The sequence below is a fragment of the Vipera berus genome (genome assembly GCF_964194415.1).
Source record: "Vipera berus genome assembly, chromosome: 10".
Taxonomy (NCBI): Eukaryota; Metazoa; Chordata; class Lepidosauria; order Squamata; family Viperidae; genus Vipera; species Vipera berus.
This window is the reverse complement of record NC_138213.1, coordinates 16,012,429-16,034,703: the sequence shown is the minus strand read 5'-3', so window position 1 is coordinate 16,034,703 and position 22,275 is coordinate 16,012,429. Positions and strand designations below refer to the sequence as shown.

Below are 22,275 nucleotides of genomic sequence, written 5' to 3'. Positions count from 1 at the left end.
GAGCAGGGGTCTCCAAACTTGGCTGGCTGAGGAAAAGTCACTAAATGAATGGCTGTAAGTTGAGGACTGCCTGTACAGGAGAAGGAAAGGTCTGGGGAAAATGCAAAGCAAATTGAACTTGTCCGCCTTATTCCTAGCCCCCTTCAAGATGGCTGCTTGCTAAAGCAATCTCCCCCTCCCCAATACAATACAATACAATACAATGGACTGTTTTCCTCTCCCCCCTCCCCACGTTAGACCAGATAACAAAGCAGCTGCCATTAAAGGCATTTTGCAAACTCCCTTCACAGCCCACCTGTGCAAATGACCTGTGTGTGACACTTCCATTTTCTTAGGTCCTGAAGGCCATTAATTTCCACTCAAGGGACAGGTATTCCCCCAGCCAGGTAAGGGAGACTCACACCACCACCCGTCTCTGGGCCAACATACACCCTCAGTTTTAGCTTTAGCATCCTATAAACAGAATACTTGGACATCTTTCAAGTCGTCACTGGCCTTTTTAGGTTCCCAGGTTCTTGTTTTCTTTCAGCTTTTCCAGTTGTGAGGAGTCTTCTCCTGTAAGCTGTGATTCAGGCAACCTCTTTCCCCCCCCCCCTATTATTTGGTCCATTTGGACTTTGGGGAACGAGAAGTGGAGGTTTTCCCAAAAGGGCTGCCAGGAAGGCTGGTTGGTACCCTCACAAAATGGCTGCCAGGATGGGTATGGCGGGTTTCCATTTTTCCCAGAAGGTAAATTAGGTGAAATGGCTTCCTGCCCTCCATTCCAGCCATGAAGTGCTTTCCTTCATTTTAATTTCCTGTTTTTTAATTGAGAAGTGGAGCCACTTACAGCAAATGTAAGGACGCACCCTATTATTAATTTTTTGTGGTACTGTCTAATTTCTAAGATATATCTGGCCTATCCACATCCTTGTGAAGGAAAGCAACTTTTCCGATTTTATATAATAAATAATGACAAATGAAGAGGAGGTCTGCCAGTTTGCCTGAAATTATTGACATAATATTTCTGTTACATTGTGACCATATCTAGAAAGAGATTAAGCAAGATTCCCTTTATAACCCCAAGATGGAGAATTTAAAACTCACAAGAAAGATTCTGAGATTGGAATGAAAGTTCCTCCACCTTCAGAGTATTTAGCTGCTTATTTATTTGGAAGATTTATAAACAAAATGTATGCACAATTCACCTATTTCTCTAAGTAGCTTGTTTGGTTCACTTAAAAAAAAATAAGAGTTCATCTTAAGACATAAAACCAGAAGCTACAACAGTAGCAAAGCGTAGGATATTTATTATGTGTTTACTGACTTATTTAGACTCATATCACACTTTTCTCTCAGAACTGAAGGTATAGTGAGGTAGTGCAATGCTTCAAATTGGATTCTGTGTTGTGTCTTGTGTGGGATAGTACAAGTGGACCTTGCTTAACAATGGTAATTGGGACCAGAAATTCTGTTGCTAAGTGGCTCAATCATTAAATGCAACTTCATATCACTGCACCTGTTAGCAATGGCAATTCCAGCAGTCTTGGTTGTCATTAAGCACATTTGCAGGTGGTCGTTAAGCGAGGGCATCACAGGATCACAATTAACAACCGTCCGTGCAGGTTTCCGCTTTGATTTTGGTTGTAGGAAGCTGGCAAGGAAGGTCACAAATTGTGATCACGCGACTGCAGGATGTCATACAAATAGTCCTTGAGTTACAACAGTTCATTTAGTTCAAAGTTACAACAGCAGTGAAAAAAGTGACTATGACTGGTTTCACACTTACGACCATTGCAGCATTCCCAGGGTCACATGATCAAAATTAAGACGCTTGGCCACTGTCTCATATTTATGACAGTCGCAGTGTCCGGGGGTGGGTAGGTCACAGGATCCCCTTTTGTGACCTTCTGACAAGCAAACTCAATGAAGGAAGCTGGATTCTCTTTACCACCATGTTACTAACTTAACAATTGCAGGGATTCACTTAACAGTTTGTGGCAAGAAAGGTGGCAAAAGGGAATAAAGCTCATTTAACAACTGTCTTGCTTAGCAACAAAACATTTGGCCCCGGTGGTGGTTGCAAGTTGAGGACCACAACTTACAATTGCCAAAATCACAACCATGTGGCTGTGGGGATGGTGCAACAGCCACAACTAAGAGGAACAATTGTAAATCCCACTGGTTCAGCCCTGTTCTAACTCTGAACTGTCACTGAACAAGCAAGGGTTAGAGAGACACTTCTACCTGTTTGCAATTCTTCAAAGCAGTTGTAGAGGGCCCACTGAAATGGGGGCTGCTTTAAAGATTTCCATCCAGGTGTTTTCTTTCAATACCTGTTAATTCCAGGGGATGTTTCTAGAATCTGATCTCAAGATTCATACCTTGAGGTATGAAGATTTAGCATAATCTCCTGCATGCAAAATGTGAATTTTTCCAAGGGGCTTGGTTGTTCAGTTTAGGAAGAGAAATGCAGGTCTAACTAGATAGGTTTTTGTGGTCTGTGGGTCATACAATGTAGCTGCTTTTAATAAAAACAGATTTTTCTGCGGGAATTTCCTTTAAAAAGGGAATTGAAATTTAAACAGCCAACGGGTGTTTTTTCCCCCTCCCCCGCAGACGTTGGTGATCTGCCTGCATTTGGAAGACTTGTCCAATCGGTCACTATTCTTTAGAATCTTGTTTTCCAAACATGGCAACTCTTAAGATGTGTGGACTTCAACTCCCAGAATTCTGGGACTTGAAGTCCACATATCTTAAAGTTACCAAGTTTGAAAAACCCTGCTTTAGAAGCTGTTTTTTTTTCTTTAACCCCAAAATGTTTTGCTTCTCGGGGAAACCCAGAAAACCAGCCTTATAATTTGAGATTGTGGCTTTCGACTCACATCAGCAGGGACACTTCATTTTGTGCGGGTTTGGCACTGTGAAGGATCCGATTATAACTTCTACAGCTTTATGAAATGGACTCTTCACTTCAACAATTTTTGGCCATATTCCTTGAGATCCAAAGAGAACTGCTCCTACGTTTTTAGGTGACCGAAATAGGCAGGTGAGCAGCGGGGAGCCAAACACAAAATACCTGGAACCAAAAAGCTTGTCAGTGGTGGGATGTAAATATGTGAACCCCCGATTCTCTGTGTGGATGCTGCTTCTGGACGTCCATTCTGGTCCTGGGCAAGAAAAAAATTAGCTACCGGTTCTGCCGAAGTGGTGCGAACCAGCTGAATCCCATCCCTGGAGCTTGTGCATTTTGGACAGGAGTCTGCATTCCACCTGCTGCTAAAGGACTCCTGAAATAGAGAGAGAGAGAGAGAGAGAGACAGGGAGGGAGAAAAAAAAATCAGAACAGGTTAAGGCGCTTCCTGAAATTAAAGTTAAAATTGAGAAAGGGAGTTTTCTTCCTGATCTCTCTGTCTCCCTCCCTCTCCAACCAAACATAAGACAAACCCAATCAGGTAGATGCAGCTGGGCGTGGATTTTATTCCAGCTCCCACCTCTACCTTTCCTGCAGGCCCAATGGCCTCGCCTGTTGGGAAATTGACTCAGGTCATGTGCTTCCACCGAGGGGCAGGTAACTTAGGAAAAAGAGAGCTAGGAAAAAAAAAGATTTTTTTTTAGTTTAAACCTAGGCTGGGTTCCTGCCATGATGTCAGAGGGAGACAAACGGACTGCTTGTTAAATTTTATCCCCCAGTTAGACCTGGGGAGAAAGAGTTCGCCTAAAATCCAGGTACAAAGGCAAATAGATAACACTTTTTTTCCCCCTTTATTAGATGTTATTTGAATCTTAGCTACCTTCACCCTGTTCCCCTTCCCCATAGTTCTGGCTTTTCTCAGAGTGTCCTTTTTATCTCTTCCTTTTGATCACTTGGGGAAAGGGGTGCCCTTTATTTGTAAGTTTTTGTGTTTGGCTTGTTTTACACTTTTTTCTCTCTTTCTCTCTCCTTTTTTATTTTTTATTTTTTTTCTCTCTCTCTTCCTTCTCTCTTCCTCCTTTCCCCCCCCTCCCCTTTACCTCTGCTTTTGATTGTAGCTGTTCCCCCCCCTCTGTGGTCATGATGGCTTCTTCTCCGCACAGTGACTGTTTGGTGGTCTTGTTTGGGGCAACCGCTGGTGGAAATGGGGCTAAGCTGGGGTCCGATGAGAGGGAACTAATTCTGTTGGTGTGGCAAGTTGTGGATCTTCCCAGCAAGAAGGTATGACTTCCCAAACTCTTCATACACTGTTGGGCAATTTGCAAAAGAGAGGAAGAAAAAGGAAAAAGAGGTGAAGGCGTTTAACCGACATCTCTCTTCTCTCTCATTTCAGCCCATCCTACTGGGATTTCTGTCTGAGCAAACAGGGCTGGAATAAGCTTTGCTCTTCTCCCCCAAACTTGGCTTGGGGGTGGTGGGGGCTGGTGGGATGGGAGAAAGCAGGGAAAAACTATTTAAGTTTGGACCAGGGTGCAATTAATTAAAGCTCAGTTCAAATTTTCCCTTGAAATTGACGAGGAGAGCCAAATCCAGATTACAAAAATCCAGATTATTAAAGAATTAAATCCCCTTCTTCTCGGTCAGTAGAAACATTTTCATGTTTTAGAGACTCTAAAGACTTCTTGTAAAAACTGACCTTTTAATCATGTTTGGGATATTGGATATGTACCTTTTTGTTTCTGGGTTTGAAATCAGGACTGCATGTTTGCTTGGGAAACCTGTCGCTTGATACGGGAATTAAACTGGACTGGGAGGAAAATCTGTTTTTATGCAACCCAAAAGAAGAACTAGGTCCAATCCCTATGTTTACTTTCTTCCTCGCCCCCTCCCCCACCCCAAAGTGAATTTCAGATGAATAATTTGAAAAGAAAACAGAGGGAGGGTCAAGGGCTGCCCCGGGGATCCCTAAATCGAGTCCATTCTGATGGGATCATCTGATTCTTTTTTCCCCACTAGAATGATGCAAGACTTGCAGCCGGGTCTCTTAAAAATATCTATATTTTTATGGGAAGGCTGTGAATCTGTTTGAAGGCAACGCCAGGGGGTAACTGAGATGGGATGTTTGCGAAATTAGCCATCCCTTCCAATTTCAATGGAGCCAGCTGTGATTCTAGTCTCCCTTTAATACACATTATTTTTTACAGTCGCTCCATCCAGTTCCTGGAGTTTTACTTTTTTTTTCCCCTCCCCCTTTCCCTCTGCTCTCTTTGTTAAACATTTTCAGGTAGGGACGCTGCACAAATGCCTGGTGAAGGCAGACAATCTGGAACTCAGCGAGCCTTGCCGAGAACTGACAGGGTTAACCCCCGAAAGCCTGGCCAAAGCAGAGCCTCTGGATCGGGTTCTCCAACAGGTGAGGGTTAACTTGTGAATGCAGGGAGCAGGGTTCCAAATGATGCAATCAAGCAAAGAGGAGACTTTCGCTTTGAAAATTGTCAAGCAACTGCAGTTGTTCACCCCTGCCAAGTAAAGCATGTTTGTTTTGCACCAAGGCTGGCTGGCACCATCTGCCACGTGTGCGGCCACATTGGATGGGGCCTGCAGTGGCTGAGTTCTTTTGAACCCCACCTTGGGGTTTGCAGCCAATCTGAACTGCAGTTAAGCCAGGGTTTGTGAATGTAGCCAACTTGACATTTATTCAGTAAACGGGGTTAAATCAAGCCTAGCTTAGTTGTGTGGAATGATCACTGTCGATAGTGTTTAGTTGACCGGTGACGAATGCTAGAAGTTGGTACAGCTAGAAAGTGCCAGTGTGAGGACAGTCCGTAGTTAAAACATCTCACCTTCACTATAAATTACTAGTTTACCATCATGTGCCCAGTCTTTCATCATCCGAGGGAGTGTCTCTTTGGTGTCTACCTGATATGTACCAACTCTTTGTGTTACCTGTCAACCACACCTCTATGACGTGTCCAGAGAATTTTTTTGTTGTTGTTATTATTGAAAATCCTGGCTTGGTATTGTGTGAATGTAAACCAGTGTATGAACTATTTTAAAAACATAAATGTCCTAAGAGTCATTGCTAAGAATGACTATGACTGGAACTTTCGGTTAGCAAGTTCACGTTGACCCATTTAGATATAGATGAATATATTAGTTGCTTAACGTTGAACACAGTGACCAATCTGCATGTGCGAATTCACTTGGAAATTTTTTAGATGAGTTGTGTGGCAGTTTGGTTTGAAAGCTTTCAAGGATTGTAATAAACTTCTGAAATGTGTAACAGAAATTTAGCATCCTTTTGTGCAGCAGGGGTCCTTCAACCCCTGGGTCACGGACCAGTACTGTTGTGTGGCCTGTTAGGAACCGTGGCAGGCAAGCAAGTAACGCTTCAACTAGGTTGCACACAAAACCATCCTCTCCTTCCCCCTGCCCCCAGTCTTGGGAAGTATTTTTCTTCTCAAACCAGTCCCTGGTGCCAGAAAGATTGGAGACTGCTGTTCTGCAGCAAAGTTGTATAGGAGCCAGACCACAGCAAGATATTTATTTTTATTTTATTTTTTTATTTTTATTACATTTATATCCCGCCCTTCTCCGAAGACTCAGGGCGGCTTACAAACTTAGCAGTAGCCTTCATTCTATGTATATGCCTGCTTGTTAGGGCTTTCACACACACCCCAAACGGCATTGTTACAAAGTCAGCTTAATTGCCCCCAACAATCTGGGTCCTCATTTTACCTACCTCGGAAGGATGGAAGGCTGAGTCAACCTTGAGCCTGGTGGGATCCCAAAGCATACGGGAAATGCTTCATTAAGTTCAACACATTTTAATAGTGTCAGTTTGATTCAATCTCTTTTCTTTTAATGATGCCAGCCTTTCAAGGTAGGCCAGATTAGGAAAAAGAGACCAGGTGGATTTCCAAAATTTTACTCTATTGATGTGGCATTGAATAGCAGAATTTCAGGAGCTGACAAAGGTTCTCTCTGTCCCCAAATTGAATCAAGGCAAAGGCTATTCCAAAATTCTTGTTCACACTTCCTGCTTTCCCAGGAGTGAGTAGCTGTTTCCCATCCCTTAAGCCCAGGGGTCTTCAAACTTGGCCCTTTTATGACCTGTGGACTTCAACTGCCAGAATTCCTCAGCCAGGCACACGTGCCTGGCTGAGGAATTCTGGGAGTTGAGGTCCACAAGTCATAAAAGGGCCAAGTTTGAAGACCCCTGCACTAAATGAATGGTTTAAACTAGAGGACTATCTGTATCTGTCTGGCTCCTTGTTGACCTATAGCTGATTCCTGACACTGAAGGCAAATTCCAGTGCATAAATTGGGCTTTCTGAAGTCTCTGTGAGCAGTAACCTAACCCCTCCAAAAAACCCACCACCCTTGGAACTAAGCATAGATTTTAAAATTCTCAGTCCAATTCTTGACCCAGCTCTTCACCGTTTGTCTGAATTCCTCAAGGGAACTTGCCCAATAATTGTGCAGTAATTTCTCAAAGACAAGGCTCTCCTTGCAGAGATGGCTGTTTTCTTACCCAAAAGCTCCTGGAAGATGTCCCTTCCTGGGTGCTTCTCATCATTGAAGAGAAGATTGTAAAGGTAAAGGTTCCCCCGCACACGCGTGCTAGTCGTTTCCGACTCTAGGAGCCGGTGCTCATCTCCGTTTCAAAGCCGAAGAGCCAGCGCTTGTCCGAGGACGTCTCCGTGGTCATGTGGTCGGCATGACTAGATGCCAAAAGCGCACGGAACGCTGTTACCTTCCCACCGTAGTGGTCCCTATTTTTCTACTTGCATTTTTACGGGCTTTCGAACTGCTAGGTTGGCAGAAGCTGGGACGAGTAACAGGCGCTCACTCTGCTACGCGGCACTCGGGATTCGACCCGCCAAACTGCCGACCTTCCAATCGACAGAACCCCCCCCCCAAAAGACCCCAACCATTCAAGACCTTCTGGCTACTTTAGAATTAAATAGATGCAAATCTCCTGCCTTCTTTTCTTGGATAGTTTCTCTGAAATAGTTTTCTACTTTGAAAAAAAAATTAAAAGCAAATTCTCTTTTGGTAAACTGAATGATAGGAAAAATGCAAGATGATCGTTAAGAAGTTGGCAAATGGGTATATTTCTTTGTGATCGGGATCCTCTTTTCTTCCGTTTTCCTGGAAATCTGACATGTGGATTGCTGTCTTGAATTCAAAGCTTGCCTTTAGAAGTTGTGAATGCTCCATCACTGGAGGTTTTCAAGAAGAGACGACAGAGATATCTGAAAAGATACAGATTTCCTGCTTGAGCAGGGGGTAGGACTAGAAGACCTCCAAGGCCCCTTCCAACTCTGTTATTCCACATTCTGTATAGATTCTACATGAAATTTATTTATTTATTTATTTATTTATTTATTTTAATCCCATTTATATCCCGCCCTTCTCCGAAGACTCAGGGCGGCTTACAATCTAAGCACAAATCAATGTGCTTAGCAATAGCCTTCATTCTATGTATATGCCTGCTTATTAGGGCTTTCGGGGGGCCCCCAAGTGGCATTATTACAAAGTCAGCTTAATTGCCCCCAACAAATTGTCTTCTTCTCACCCATTTTTCCCAAACAATTCTTGGTAACTCCATATGTTCCACCGAAACCATCTCTGTGATAATCCAGGTTTTATGCTAATCTAGTAACTTTACTCTTTACAGGGGCTGGAACTTGCTGTATTAAAATAGAACAAAAGCAAATTAAGCTGAGGACTGGATAGTGCCAGATGATATTTTTCCTAATTCCCCAGTAGCATAGTGGAGATGCCAATCTGGCCTTTAAAACATGCCTCTTTCATCTGGCCTAGGGCTCTCATGTTACAATAAAGCCAGCTAGATGTTTATATGGTAATTAATTGAATATGACAGGTCCTTGGTGCTCTCTGAGTTTGGTTGTTTTCTTGCAGACGTTTCATGACCCAAACTAGGTAACATCATCAGGGCTATCAGGATTAGCACTGATGATGTTACCTAGCTGGGTAATGAAACGTCTGCAAGAAAACAACCAAGCTCAGAGAGCATCAAAGACCCCTCATTTCAACCCTGAGCTACGAGTGTTCTCCTTTATTGTTAACTGACTGTTCTTTTGTATGCTTTTCCGCCATCTTGTTTTTCATCCTCTTTTTAATTTAAATGTATTGCTTGTAGTGGTTTTTATAGATTGTTTTATTATACGTGCATATGAGATGGACAGCTGTACAAATCCAATCCAGTAAATCTTAATCATCTAGGTTCAAGAAGGCTGACCTAGATTTTTAGGAAGTTGGATTGCATGCTTGGTAGTATACCACGTGATTCGTCTGTTCTGGCTTAGAACAATGTATGAATTACGCTTGGTACTTTTCTTTCTGACGTCCTTGCAGAATAACGTTGCTCCTTCTCTGTGTGTTGTTATGAACACGAGGAATAGCTAACATAGCTTGGCTAACCTAGTTCAAATCACATGTGAATGTAAATATTTGCTAACCCTTTTCCTTCCTATGTGTCTTTCCATGCTTGGAGCTGGAAACCAGAGGAAAAAATTGAAAGTAGATAAATGCAGCTGCAAAGCTTTGTTGAATGTGGGATTATTATTATTATTTTGCTTCTCCTTTGAATCACTGCAAGTGGGTTTGCTGAGGAGGTAAACCAGGTTAGTAGGTTGCTGTTTCTTTGACAAGTATCTGTCTGGAAAATAGACCTGAATGTGCTGTGTTGTTTCAAGGCTGCTGTTTCTTCTTCTTCTTCTTCTTCTTCTCTTCATGCTGAGCTGAATCACCCTTAATTATAGGAGAACAGAAGCCTCTGGAAAAACTGAAGTATTTTTTTTGGTGGGGGTGGTGGAGAAGGAGGAGCCATTAGTTATATTTCTATTCTTTCACTCTCCAGTTGAATAAATTTCACGAAAAACCAGTTAAGACGGCACAGTGAGTTTTGGTGGCTTGGAAATTATTCCAAAATGAGTATTCTGGCTGCAAGTTAGATCTTGCCCCGCTTCTTTCAACCAAAGACAGCTGAAGCAGCTTAAATACACTTTGCCGTTCTTCTGCCTCTCGGTCACACTTCTTAAGCAACACAGCATAATTACGTTCAATACTTTTATTAGACAGTATCCTGTTATCACCAATTGCAACTTAGGTTTACCCACCCTTAGCGGATTTGCCCGCCTTTGCTTGGTGTACCAAGTTACGGATTGTTGTAATTGTGAATAATGGGAAAGGCCACAGTTGGCTGGGTACACAAATTAAATTATGCTACGATTTTAAAAAAAAACAAGTTGTACTGCACAGAAGAAGCCCCAGTGAATAAGCTAATTAATGCATGATGAAAATCACAAACCATAAATCATTCTTCCCCCCTACCCCACTTCAAAGGTTAATGCAGTCTTGGAAAGCTCGCCTTCTCTGGCCCCTTGTTTTGTAAGGCCACAGTGACTGAGTTCACACATTTAAGTTCTCAAACGTAGCTTGTTGAATCAGCCAACTAGCTTCACAAATCGTTCCATCTATAGGTTCATGATTTTTAAACCCAGATTGCTGAATTCACATGAACTGGTTAAGCCAAAACCAAACTCCAGGCATCTTCGGGTACAATGTGATATGTACACCAAGGTGATTCAAGACCATCTATTTTGTAACAGAAATACAATGGACGTTCTTGACCGTTTCAGGATTCCTTTGCCAAATCTGAAAAGGAGGTTGTGCAAAGTCAGTGTGCTAAAGTAAGGAGAGCTTTTAGGAATACAGGTAGTCCTCCTGTTACAACCACAACTGAGCCCAAAATTTATGTTGCTCAGTGAGACATTTGTTAAGTGAGTTTCGCCCCATTTGACGACCTTTCTTGCCACCGTTAAGTGAATCACTGCAGTTGACTAATTAGTAACCTGGTTGTTAAGTGAATCTGGCTTCCCCATTGAATTTGCTTGTCAGAAGGTCGCAAAAGGGGATCACATGACCCTGGGATGCTACAACTGTCATAAGTGAGTCATTGGCCAAGCATCTGAATTTTCATTACACGATCACGGGGAGGCTGCAACGTTCGTAACTGTGAAAAATGGACATAAGCATAAGTCACTTTTTTTCATAGCCTTTTAAACTTTGAATGGTCACTAAGTTAACTGTTGTAAGTCAAGGACGACCTGGACCAATAGAAGACAATATTTGTACCTCAGGGTTGAACAGTGACATCCTTGGTGCCCTCTGAGCTTGGTTGTTTTCTTGAAGACATTTCATGACCCAACTAGGTAACATCATCAGGGCGAGAAGGGAGTGGGGTTTGCAGGAAGGAGGAGGAGGAGGAGGAGGAGGAGGAGGAGGAGGAGGAGGAGGATGGGATCCTTGGTGCCCTCCGAGTTTGGTTGTTTTCTTGAAGACATTTCATGACCCAACTAGGTAACATCATCAGGGCGAGAAGGGGGCATGGTTTGCTCTCTGTTAGAGAATGAATGAAAGGTTTGCCAAAAAAAAAAACCCAAACCCCCAAGCTCAGAGAGCACCAAGGACTCCAGACTTTTCAAGGAATGTTACTGTTCTTGGCAAGGGTCCCGCAAAAGACCAAATACAATGCATGACTTTGGATGGGGGGAAAAATGACATGTATCATAACCACGTCTGGTCCTGCGAGCCGGGGTTTAGAAAGGGAAAGTGGGCCTCCCGGCGATTTAAGTGAGCAGACCTTGGGCAGACTGAGGAAAAGCAGTCAAATGAGCCCCACCCTCTGCAGGGTGTTAGCAGATTGCTCTTTGTCCTGGTGAACGAAGCCGGATTTTTGTGGAATTAGTTAACCTGAACAATGGGAGTGACACTGTATACTTTGCATTGTAAACACACAGGCTCCTTCAGAAATACTGTGAACCTTGAGATCGGCAAAAGTATCCATGGGAATGCACAGTCCGAAGACTTGCAAACGCATTTCTTTGTTTTTATCAGAAAGAAATACAAGGGCACCTCAACTTACGTCCACGCTTTCCATTGCTAAGCACAGCAGTTCTTAATGATCTTTCCCCGATTTTATGCCTTTTTTTGGAACCACTATAGTTGTTGAGCAAATCCTTGGGAAAGTTGCAAGTGCAGTCACATGGGTGCTACAACCGTGGCCGTGGTGGGATTCAAATAGATGAACCACCGGTTCTCTGCGTGGATGCTGCTTCCGGAAGTCCGTTCTGGGCCTGGGCAACAAAAAATTAGCTGCCGGTTCTGCCAAAGTGGTGCGAACTGGCTGAATCCCACCACTGAACCATGGTGAATCTATGCCAGTTGCCAATTTTATGGGTTTTAATCATGTGACTGTTCCAGGATGGTCATCAGTGCAAGAGAAGGGCTGTCAGTCATTTATTTCAGTGGCGATGTAGCTTACAAAAGTTGATTCATGCATTGTTGTAAGTTGAGGACAACCTGTATGGAGTTACTATTATTCAGTGATAGCCTGAAAAGGAGCCACGCCGAGGAAGGTCAAAACCATGACAGGCTATCTTATCATATAGAAGGACATATTTAAATGGAATATAGGTAGGCCTTGACTTACAACCATACAGTGACTGGTTGAAGTGACAACAAGCACTGCAAACAAGTGATTTAGGACCAGTTTTCACACTTACGACCGTTGCACCATCCCCAGGGTCACGTGGTCACAATTCAGGCGCTTGGCACTGTATTTATGACTGGCATGTATTTACGGCAGTTGCAAAGTCCCAGTGCTCACTCTTTGCAACCTTCCTAGCTGGCTTCCTACAAGGAGAGTCAACGGAGGAAGCCAGATTCACTTCACAATTGCAGTGATTTGCTTAACAACTGTCACAAAAGTCGTAAAACGGGGCACAACTCACTGAGCTTTGAAAACATTGGACTCCGTTGTTCGTGGTAAATCGACAATGTATTAAGGAGGCTTTGCTTAGCAGCAAGAGCAGTTTGATTTATGCAAGGTAGTTCTAGGCTGGTTCCCTTTCCTTGTTTCTATCCACACTGAGTCTAGACCAGGGGTAGGCAACCTCGGCTCTTTTATGACTCATGGACTTCAACTCCCAGAATTCCTGAGCCAGCCATGCTGAGGGGAAAGGGAGAGGTTTCCATGCGGAGCCACGCCAGCTCAGGAATTCTGGGAGTTGAAGTCCACGAGTCATAAAAGAGCCGAGGTTGCCTACCCCTGGTCTAGACAATCGTCTGTCTAGGCATCATCTGTCTCAGCAGAGTGATAGAAAATGCCTAGTCTCTATTTTGCATTGTTGGAAATGTTTTCTAGTGTTATCTACGGGCCTATGTTTATTTAGAGATCTTCAACTTCCAAGCTGGCTGTGAAGACGCTTGTGCTTTTTTTATTGACCGTGTATACTTTATTTAAATGTTGTCAGCTAACTCTCCCTGGTTCTTTTAATCCCCACTGAGGATTTTCTTGTCTGTTGGTGGATAATTGAAAACACGGAAACCTGTTTCAAAATAGGAGTTGATGTAAGGTCAGGTCCACGTTGGGAGACGTTTCAATATATAAGATACGGCTGCTTTATGCTGTCAAGCCAAGTGCACCATCTCTCAAAATAAGGTGTGGGTTGCCCTGTTTTATGGTGTATCCTGAATGGAAGGGGTGAAAGCATCGAGATGTTTCTTTGGGAAGAGGATTTCTCTGATTTGAAGTAAAAAAATAAAAATAAAATCCTTCATATCAAGCTTGGTTCCTGCTGTCTACCTGGACGGACCCAGGTGATTCTTTGGCAACAGTAAAACGTTGTGTGTCTCTTGCCAAGAGTTGTGCTTTGCTTCGTTTTGCTTCTGTTTTTTTAAAGTTTAAAGTGCTGACCGGGAAACCAGAAGACGGTGAGTTCTAGTCCTGCCTTAGCCGTGAAAGCTGGCTGGGTGCTTTTGGGCTAGTCCCACTCTTAGCCCAACTTACCTCACAGGGCTGTTGTTGTAGGCAAAATAGGAGGAGGGAAGTGTGTTGGATATGTTCGCCAACTTGAGTTATTTGTAAAGATAATAAAAAGGTAAAGGTAAAGGTTCCCCCGCACATGCGTGCTAGTCGTTTCCGACTCTAGGGGCCGGTGCTCATCTCCGTTTCATAGCCGAAGAGCCAGCGTTTGTCCGAGGACGTCTCCGTGGTCATGTGGCCGGCATGACTAGACGCCAAAGGCGCACGGAACGCTGTTACCTTCCCACCGTAGTGGTCCCTATTTTTCTACTTGCATTTTTACGTGCTTTCGAACTGCTAGGTGGGCAGAAGCTGGGACGAGTAACAGGCGCTCACTCTGTTACGCGGCACTCGGGATTCGACCCGCCAAACTGCTGATCTTCTGATCGACAAGCTCAGCGTCCTAACCCACTGAGCCACCACGTCCCCTGTAAAGATAATAAATACCAATAAATAAATATAAATTAGGAGGAAAGGGTATTAGATATGTTTGCCATCTTGAGTTATTAAAAAAAATAAAGGCAGGAAATGAACAAAGAAGCAAATTAATAAAACGTTTGTTAGAATCCTCGTATTTCTTTGTAATTCTATCCAGATGTTGTCCAGCCATGCTTAGCTTTTCAAGCTCAGCTAATAAGATTTTAGGTGCAGAAAAACTGCTCAGTAGGTGGGGGTGAGCATCTCAGCTGCAAAGTTCTGTTAGTGGAGAAAAGAGGCAGAGTTGTAGGTGCAGACCAATGGGACGTATTTGACTGGAATGGTGTAAGGTCTCCTGCTTTGAGCAGGGGGTTGGACTAGAAGACCTCCAGGGTCCCTTCCAGCCCTAGGATTTTTTTTTTAATCCCATTTATATCCCGCCCTTCTCCGAAGACTCAGGGCGGCTTACAATTTAAAGCACAAATCAATGTGCTTAGCAACAGCCTTCGTGTCCATGTTCTCTGGACAAACGTAATGAAACATTAATCTCAGGAGTCATTTATACCAAGTACAGTAGCTTAAAAGAGACCGTTAGTTATTTAAGTGTATTAAAAAAAAGAAGTTCTTGAACAGTGTTTAATTTGCATTGTAACTGTTTACTCTTATAAAGATGTATCGTACAGGCGGTCCTTGACTTACAACCACAATTGAGCCCAAAATTTCTGTTGTTAAGTGAGACATTTGTTCAATGGGTTTCGCCCCATTTTACGACCTTTCTTGCCACAGTTGTTAAGTGAATCACTGCAATTGATAAGTTAGCCAACCCGGTTGAAAAGTGAATCTGGCTTCCCCATTGACTTGGCTTGTCAGAGGGTCGCAAAAGGGGAATCACATGACTTTGGGAGACAGCAACGGTTGTAAATACGAACCAGTTACCAAGCCATCACATGACCCTGGGGATGCTGCAAAGGCCGCAACTCTGAAAAAACAATCCTAAGTCTCCTTTTTCAGTGCCGTTGTAACTTTGAATGTTCACTAAACGAACTGTTGTAAGTCGAGGACTGCCTGTACTTGGTTGTTTTTCTTTGTCGTATTTTTTTCATTTTTTAAAGTACTTTCTATGTGGGGTGGGGGGGTTTTTGGTCTGTTCGCCTGTTATTCTATCATAATTATCTTTGTTTCATTCCTGTTTTTTTATTGGTTTTAAATAAATAAATTAAGGTAAATTGATAAAGTAAATAAAATAAATTAAGTAAATAAATAAGCAAGGTAAATCCCCAATCGTGGAGCTGAGGATTGAGGCTGGTCTACTGGGACCATTTGTGATGTGGAATCCCTGAAGGACCTGGGCTGTATAGGTTTATTTTCTGCTTGGCGTGGTCTACGCCTGCCTTACCTTTTCCCAGTCAACACCTCTCTTTACCGCCTCCTCAAAGGAGCTCAGGTTGGTACACGGGGTGTAAAAACATATTGAAGAGGTTGGTTGGACGGCATTCCTGTTTCTCAAGTGCCTTTTTGCTCCTTCCTAAGCCTGGTGCCATCTAGACGTGTAGGGTTACATCTGCCAGAACGTCTAGTCAGTACAATCATAGAGAGTTGGTACAATCATAGAGAGTCAGTACAATCATAGAGAGTTGGTACAATCATAGAGTCGGTACAATCATAGAGAGTCAGTACAATCATAGAGAGTCGGTACAATCATAGAGAGTCGGTACAATCATAGAGAGTCAGTACAATCATAGACAGTTGGTACAATCATAGTCGGTACAATCATAGAGAGTCGGTACAATCATAGTCGGTACAATCATAGAGAGTCGGTACAATCACAGGCCATGCTGTCCGTGAAGGATAGGAGTTGATTATAATTAGAAGATGTAGGTTTGAAAGGCGACCACAGCAAGTGAGCTTTTGATTTGTCTGTCATCAGACTGTACTTTTAAGTAACCAAATAAGAGAATAACAGAGCTGGGAGGGACTTGGAAGTCTTCTAGTCCAATCCCCTGTTCAAGGCAGAAGACCTATATACCATTTCAGACCAGTGGCTGTCCAGTCTCCCTCTAAAAGACTCCTGGCTCTCCCCCACTGAACCCTTTTGCATCTGGAGTTGTTGAAAATTTGCACTTTGAAACCGTTTTTAGTGGGACTTGATGCAAGTATTGCCCATTTCTGGTTTTTAAACTGTATATACAGAGGTGTGTCTGTACACGTGGGACGGATGTGGAGTTTAATAACACAAAACAAAGCAAGTGTCAACTGTTTTCCCTTGTATGTTACTCCACTAGGACAGGGGGTAGGCAACCTTGGCTCTTTTATGACTCGTGGACTTCAATATCCAGAATTCCTGAACCAGCCATGCTGACTCAGGAATTCTGGGAGTTGAAGTCCACGAGTCATAAAAGAGCCAAGGTTGCCTACCCCTGCACTAGGATGACAGCTTAACACTCAAGAGTGGCTGGGCGAAAGTGCTCTCGGTCATGCATTACAAGCTGAGGCTTCATTGCCCGTGTGACCATAGCATTAGCGAAAGGTGCTTCTTATGAGCACAGGGAATACTACTACTGACCGTTTTTCAGGGTTATGACCTTTGCAGCATCCCCATGATCAGGTGTTCAATATTCAGATGCTCGGCAACTGGTTCGTATTTGTGTGGCGGCGCAGGGGTTAGAATGCAGTAATTCAGCTCACTGTCAGCAGTTTGATCCTGACAGGGGTCAAGGTTGACTCAGAATTTCCATCCTTCCCAGGTCGGTAAAATGAGGAGCCAGATTGCTGGGGGGGGGCCGAAATTCTGACTCTGTAAACCGCTTAGAGAGGGCTGTAAAAGCACTGTGAAGCAATATATAAGTCTAAGTGCTGTTGCCATATTTTGTGATTTTGGTGTGCATAGCTATGGCGAGAGGGTGGTGTTTATTATAGCAAAACATTTTGAGCACGTGTTCCCTCTTTTTGTTTTTCCAACTTCAACTCATCTAATATTCACCCTTGCACCTGCAGCAGATCGTAGCTCTGAAGGGGGAAACTGGCACTCCAGATGTTTCTGAACTCTCTCCCGTGATATTTCTACAGCTGCTGAGAGTTGAGATCCAGGAACATCTGGCATGCCACAGGTTAAGTAGGGTCTCTCCAAAGACATCTTTCAATTCCCACCAAAAACAACACAGAAAGCAGGAGTCCATGGCAGCTGAAGATGATAGGAACTGAATTAGAACACTTCTAGAAGGGACCGGATTGGAGAAGGAAGAGATAAACATACTTCAGGTGCCAGATTAGGATATTGTCTTCAAACAACACAAAATAACATGCTTTCTTTGAGTTTACCAGAACGTTCCATCAGGTAGCAATGGATAGTGTTGAAGTGGAAGAGTAGTCGTAGACATACTGTCTGTCCAACGAAAGAAGATTGTAAGCATCCAAATTGTGTTTTAATGATTTGGCTCAGGTGTCACTTTGCAACCTGGATTCTGAGAATCTCAAGGATGATGAGAGCACAACGCTTGTCATGACTGATCCTCAGCTTACAAAACAACGAAATTATAGGTTTCTATCTTTAGGGAACAGATGCATTTGGGAAAACTAAAGTAAAGCAAAATGGAGTAGTTTTTATTATTATAAAGAGGAGATAATTTTAAGTAATTGATAGGATTAAAAACAAAATAGAAGATAGATTGGGTAGCTTCAGCTAGATGTTGGAGAGCTGTATACCTAAGGAATAAAGTTTTAGGTTCAAGTATTAGAAATATCTGAACATTCTTCAAGACTCACAGATAGCAGAAAGTTGTGTTCTCTCTCTCTCTCTCTCTCTCTCTCTCTCTCTCTCTCTCTCTCTCTCTCTCTCTCTCTCTCTCACACACACACACACACAGACACACAGACACACACACACAAAAGTACTTGTCCTTTATATGTCTCCATGCTAAAGAAGGATAAATAACAAAATCTTCTAATTATGAATTCTCTTTACTTAACTTGCAGGATTTATCATCTTTCCCTCAAATTTTTTGAAATGGGTGTACACTAAATGTTTACAACATCACTAATTAAAAAGCAGAGGTACTGAAATGGCAGACAGGCTGGTTCTTAATAAAAAAGGGGGGGTGCGTTATAGCAAGACAGCATTTGAGTTAATGGTTCTTATAAGAGACATCAGCTTGTGAATGAACGCCGTAATCATCTCACTTATGAACAGATGATTGTATTGCATTTGCCTCTTAGCATTTACCAAGGTCCAAGCCCTACCTGATTTTTTAAAAATAACTCTTTAATCAAAAATAAGTAAAAGGAAATGGCTATGCTACAATGAGCCATTATCAGCCTAATGTTCATTTCATGCACTCAACAAAGCTTTGTGTATATTCTCATTTCCTGAAGCCCAAATGAAAGATTGCCCACCCGCTCAGAAATCAGACAAGTTGGTAGAAAGTATCCTGGGAGAAAAGGAGGAGGAGGAGGAGGAGAAGGAAACTGTCTAGTTGGCCTCCTTATAAATTCTTGGCAAGTGTTCATATTCCAACACACCAGCCATTTTGTGAGATTGCCCCAAACGTGCTCTGAGAATTCCAGATGTACTTGCTGTTCTCTAAAGATTGTGGCTCTACGATTGAAGAGATTGTACAACTTGAATTGAAGAGGGTCACCTCCATGCCTGTCCATATGTGGTTAACCAAGGCTAACCACTAACTCACTACCAGCTAAGCCTGCAGGAAATGGGCAGGAATTGGGGGTAGAGATGCAAAGTTTAAAACAGAAAGGTGTGTGTGTGGTTTCCTTTCTGAGATTCCGGCAAGCTGATTAACTAGTTGCAATTTCGTTTCAGGACAAACCTGTTCTGCAGCCTGTTTCTTCTTCCTCCTCTACTTAAGGGTGTCCCCCCCCTTCTGCCTAGTTTTCACGGTCTCACAAAACTCTTTGCAAAAACCATTTGATGGTGTTTGGGAAGGAGGACAAAAAAAAAAGGAGCGAGCAGATATTTGCCACAACTCTTGGGAAAGTCTATCCCAATGTAAGAGCTATTGTTTTCTCTGACATTTTTGCTTTTTGTCAGGAAAAAACAAACAAGAAAAAAACAAACAACCAACCAAGCAGGAATGCTAACTCTGCTAGATTCCTTCCCTTTTGATTAAAAAACCTGATTTGGTTTGGGCAAAAATGCCACCTCACCAGCTCTTCAGTAGGATGTAGGTTACTTGGATCGGGGCAGGTGGAAACTTAAGTTGATTAGATATTGAAACTTTCCCCTTTCTCCATTTGACCTGGGGTGGTACTAAAGTCTCCTGCCTTGAACAGGAGGTTGGACTAGAAGACCTCCAGCCCTATGGTTCTATATTCCATGTTCTATGGATCGATGTTCTAGGGTTCTAGAGTTCTATAATACTATGGTTCTATGTTACTATGGTACAATGGCACAATCGTACTATGATTCCATGATTCTACGATCTTGAATCCGTATTTCTTTGACTGGCTTGATCCTTAGAGAGTTTTGGGAAGAGGTGTGCAGGGGTCCTAATGCTTTTGCAAAGAAGGCAATACGTATGCGCGGTTTACTTCCTTCCTTCCTGGCTCAGCTTTGCCCTTACAAAGAGTGGGAGAGTGTTGGGTAAATACGGCAGACGGGACGGTGCTTTGCAATCAATACCGCAGAGCCTGTGCTAAAGATCACATTGCTGCAAGGCCTTGTCCTTGAGGGGGCGGGGAGGTGGAGGGAGGGGCAGGCAACCGGCAAACAGGGGAGTGTACAACAAAGGCTTTGTGCCTGTGTGTACATGTGTTTCTGTGTAACTTGTGCAAAGCCCTTTCGAACCGGTTATTATGGGGTCATGGTGTTTTGCAAAGCTGTCTCTTGGGCTCCCACAGAGAGAGTTGGGGAAGATCTCCAATTCCACAAAGGAAATGATAAATAGGTTTCTATGTTTTCTTGCTTCTTCCTCTCCTACCCCAAACTCCACCAGAGGTAAAAAGGGAGGCAGAGGATAAGACTGGGGGAAATATATATATATATATATGAAAGGATCCTTTGCCGGCTTCTCTCATAACAATCCATGATCCAAATACAATCAGTATCCACCTTTTCAGAAAGGTCTTCCAAGATTTGATATTTTAACTTTGACATTCATTTGATGAGTCGACTGGGGAACGTGGCTAATTATGCAGCCGCTTAATCCTGTTTAGTATTTCTGCCCCTTTGTTGATTCTGCAAAGGGGGTCTTAAGGGAGTTTTGCTAAGTGTGTGCCTAGAAGATTTCTGCCTGCTGGAGATTTAAGGTGTCTAGCCTTAAATGTCTAGCCATTTTGTAGTTTCATGGCGGACTACAATTCCCATTCCTCAGGAGCATCATACGGGGGCTAATGGGAGTTGTGATGCAACACAAGAAGGTTGTTGGTTATGGAAGACTAGAAAAGGGCTTTCTGCAAATACAGAATATGGTTTGTATCAGAAGGGCCAGTCAGTTGAAGAGGATGGCTATTGTAAACACTACGCCAAAGTGGTGCTGTTTATCATTATTTTTCTTCCTGATACCCAAATTGAGGCTATTGTTTCAAAATCTTGCTTTGGTCACACCTAAAAATCTGATAGCCAAAACAGGAAAATTGGGGTAATTCTTTTTTCAGCCTATCAACAACTCCTTTTTAGGGGGTTTTCTGTTTTGGGGAACAGAAGGGGGGGAAAAAACCTTTTCCTCGTATTTGAGTTTTCCTGAGATATTTGTATATGTCAAATCAGATGACAGCATTTAAGGGAAGGGACCTGGAACACGCCCACCCTATGTAATTGGTGGAACAGGCAGATACAGCCAGTCCTGTCTCTAGTGGCTAAGGCACCAGGCTATAAACCAGGAGACTGTGAATTCTAGTGCTGCCTTAGGTATGACTGCTAGCTGCGTGACTTTGGGCCAATCATCAGGAGATGGCGAGTTCTAGTCCCGCCTTAGACAGGAAAGCAGCCGGGTGATTTTGGGCCAGTCACCAGGTGACAGTGAGTTAGGCATGAAGCCAGCCTGGTTAACTTTGGGCCAATCACTGGGAGAGGGTGAGTTCTAATCCTGCCTTCGGCAGGCAAACAGCTGCGTGACTTTGGTCCGGTCACTTTATCTCAGCACAACACACCTCACAGGCTTGTGGTTGTTATTGTTGCTGTGGGGAAAATAGGTGGAGGAAGGAGCTTTAGGCACGCTTTCTCCTGCCTTGAGTTACTTATAAAAATAATAAAGAGTGGATTTAAAAGAAAAATCTAAATCTACTGGGCAGTCGGTGATCGTGCAGATGGCCTGGCCCTGGACAATTCAAGGACCTTAAAGGGGATACCCAGCACCTTGGATTGCACCTGAAAAAAAAATCAGCAGGGGTGTAATCTGGGTGAAATCTGGAGCGCCTCAAACTGCTTTTGTGTATCTATGATGACTGGGCAACCCCTGCCCACCTTGCCAGGAGCTCAAAGGGAAGCATCACGTCAGGTGGACAAAAGAGGCTGGTGGCAGAAAAAGGACAAGTGTGCCAGTTGGGAGGGGGTCTTTTACTCTTAGCCGTGGACCCCGTGGCTATAAGGGTAGGGCTGCGTTCAGCCTGTCAAGAGGGAAGGCACCAGGCAGACAATGGCAAGTAACTGCTTGCTGTTGACAAAAATAGGACTGGCCTCAGAATGGGGATTAGGCGATGCTTTGCTTGCTTGACAATATGGAAAAAAAGACGGCCTCAAGTCAAGCACCCCTCCGCTCGCTCGGGATGACTTCACAAACTCGGGATGACTTCACAAAATCGGCTGGGCATTTTCCTCCAGCAAAAAAGGACCGGAGTGTTTTGCTGGCTTCTGGGATGTTTTTGCGGGGTGATTTCCCATCTCAATATGAAGTCAGTGAGAGGGATTCTTGGTGCTCTCTGGGCTTGGTTGTTTTCCAAGGACCCCACAGTTGGCCTTCTCTCCCCCCCTCCCCTCCCTCTCCTCCCCCCTCTTCTCCAACTGCTCTCTTCTTTAGCACTAATGATGTTGCCTAGTTTGGGTAATGAAAAGTCTGCAAGAAAACCACCAAGCTCAGAGAGTGCCAAGGACCTCCTCCTCCTCCTCCTTCTCCTCCTC

General features: G+C 43.5%; 1 protein-coding gene across 1 annotated transcript in view; it reads left to right on the top strand.

Moving 5' to 3' along the window:
• The first annotated feature begins 3,468 nt into the window (after positions 1–3,468).
• Positions 3,469–22,275, top strand: part of ESRP2 (epithelial splicing regulatory protein 2) — a 58,038-nt gene continuing 39,231 nt past the window's right edge. The window contains exons 1-2 of the mRNA XM_081336052.1: positions 3,469–4,174; positions 5,178–5,306. Coding sequence (XP_081192178.1) covers positions 4,034–4,174; positions 5,178–5,306 — 270 coding nt within the window. The 5' untranslated portion in view covers positions 3,469–4,033. The remainder of the gene's footprint in view (positions 4,175–5,177; positions 5,307–22,275) is intronic.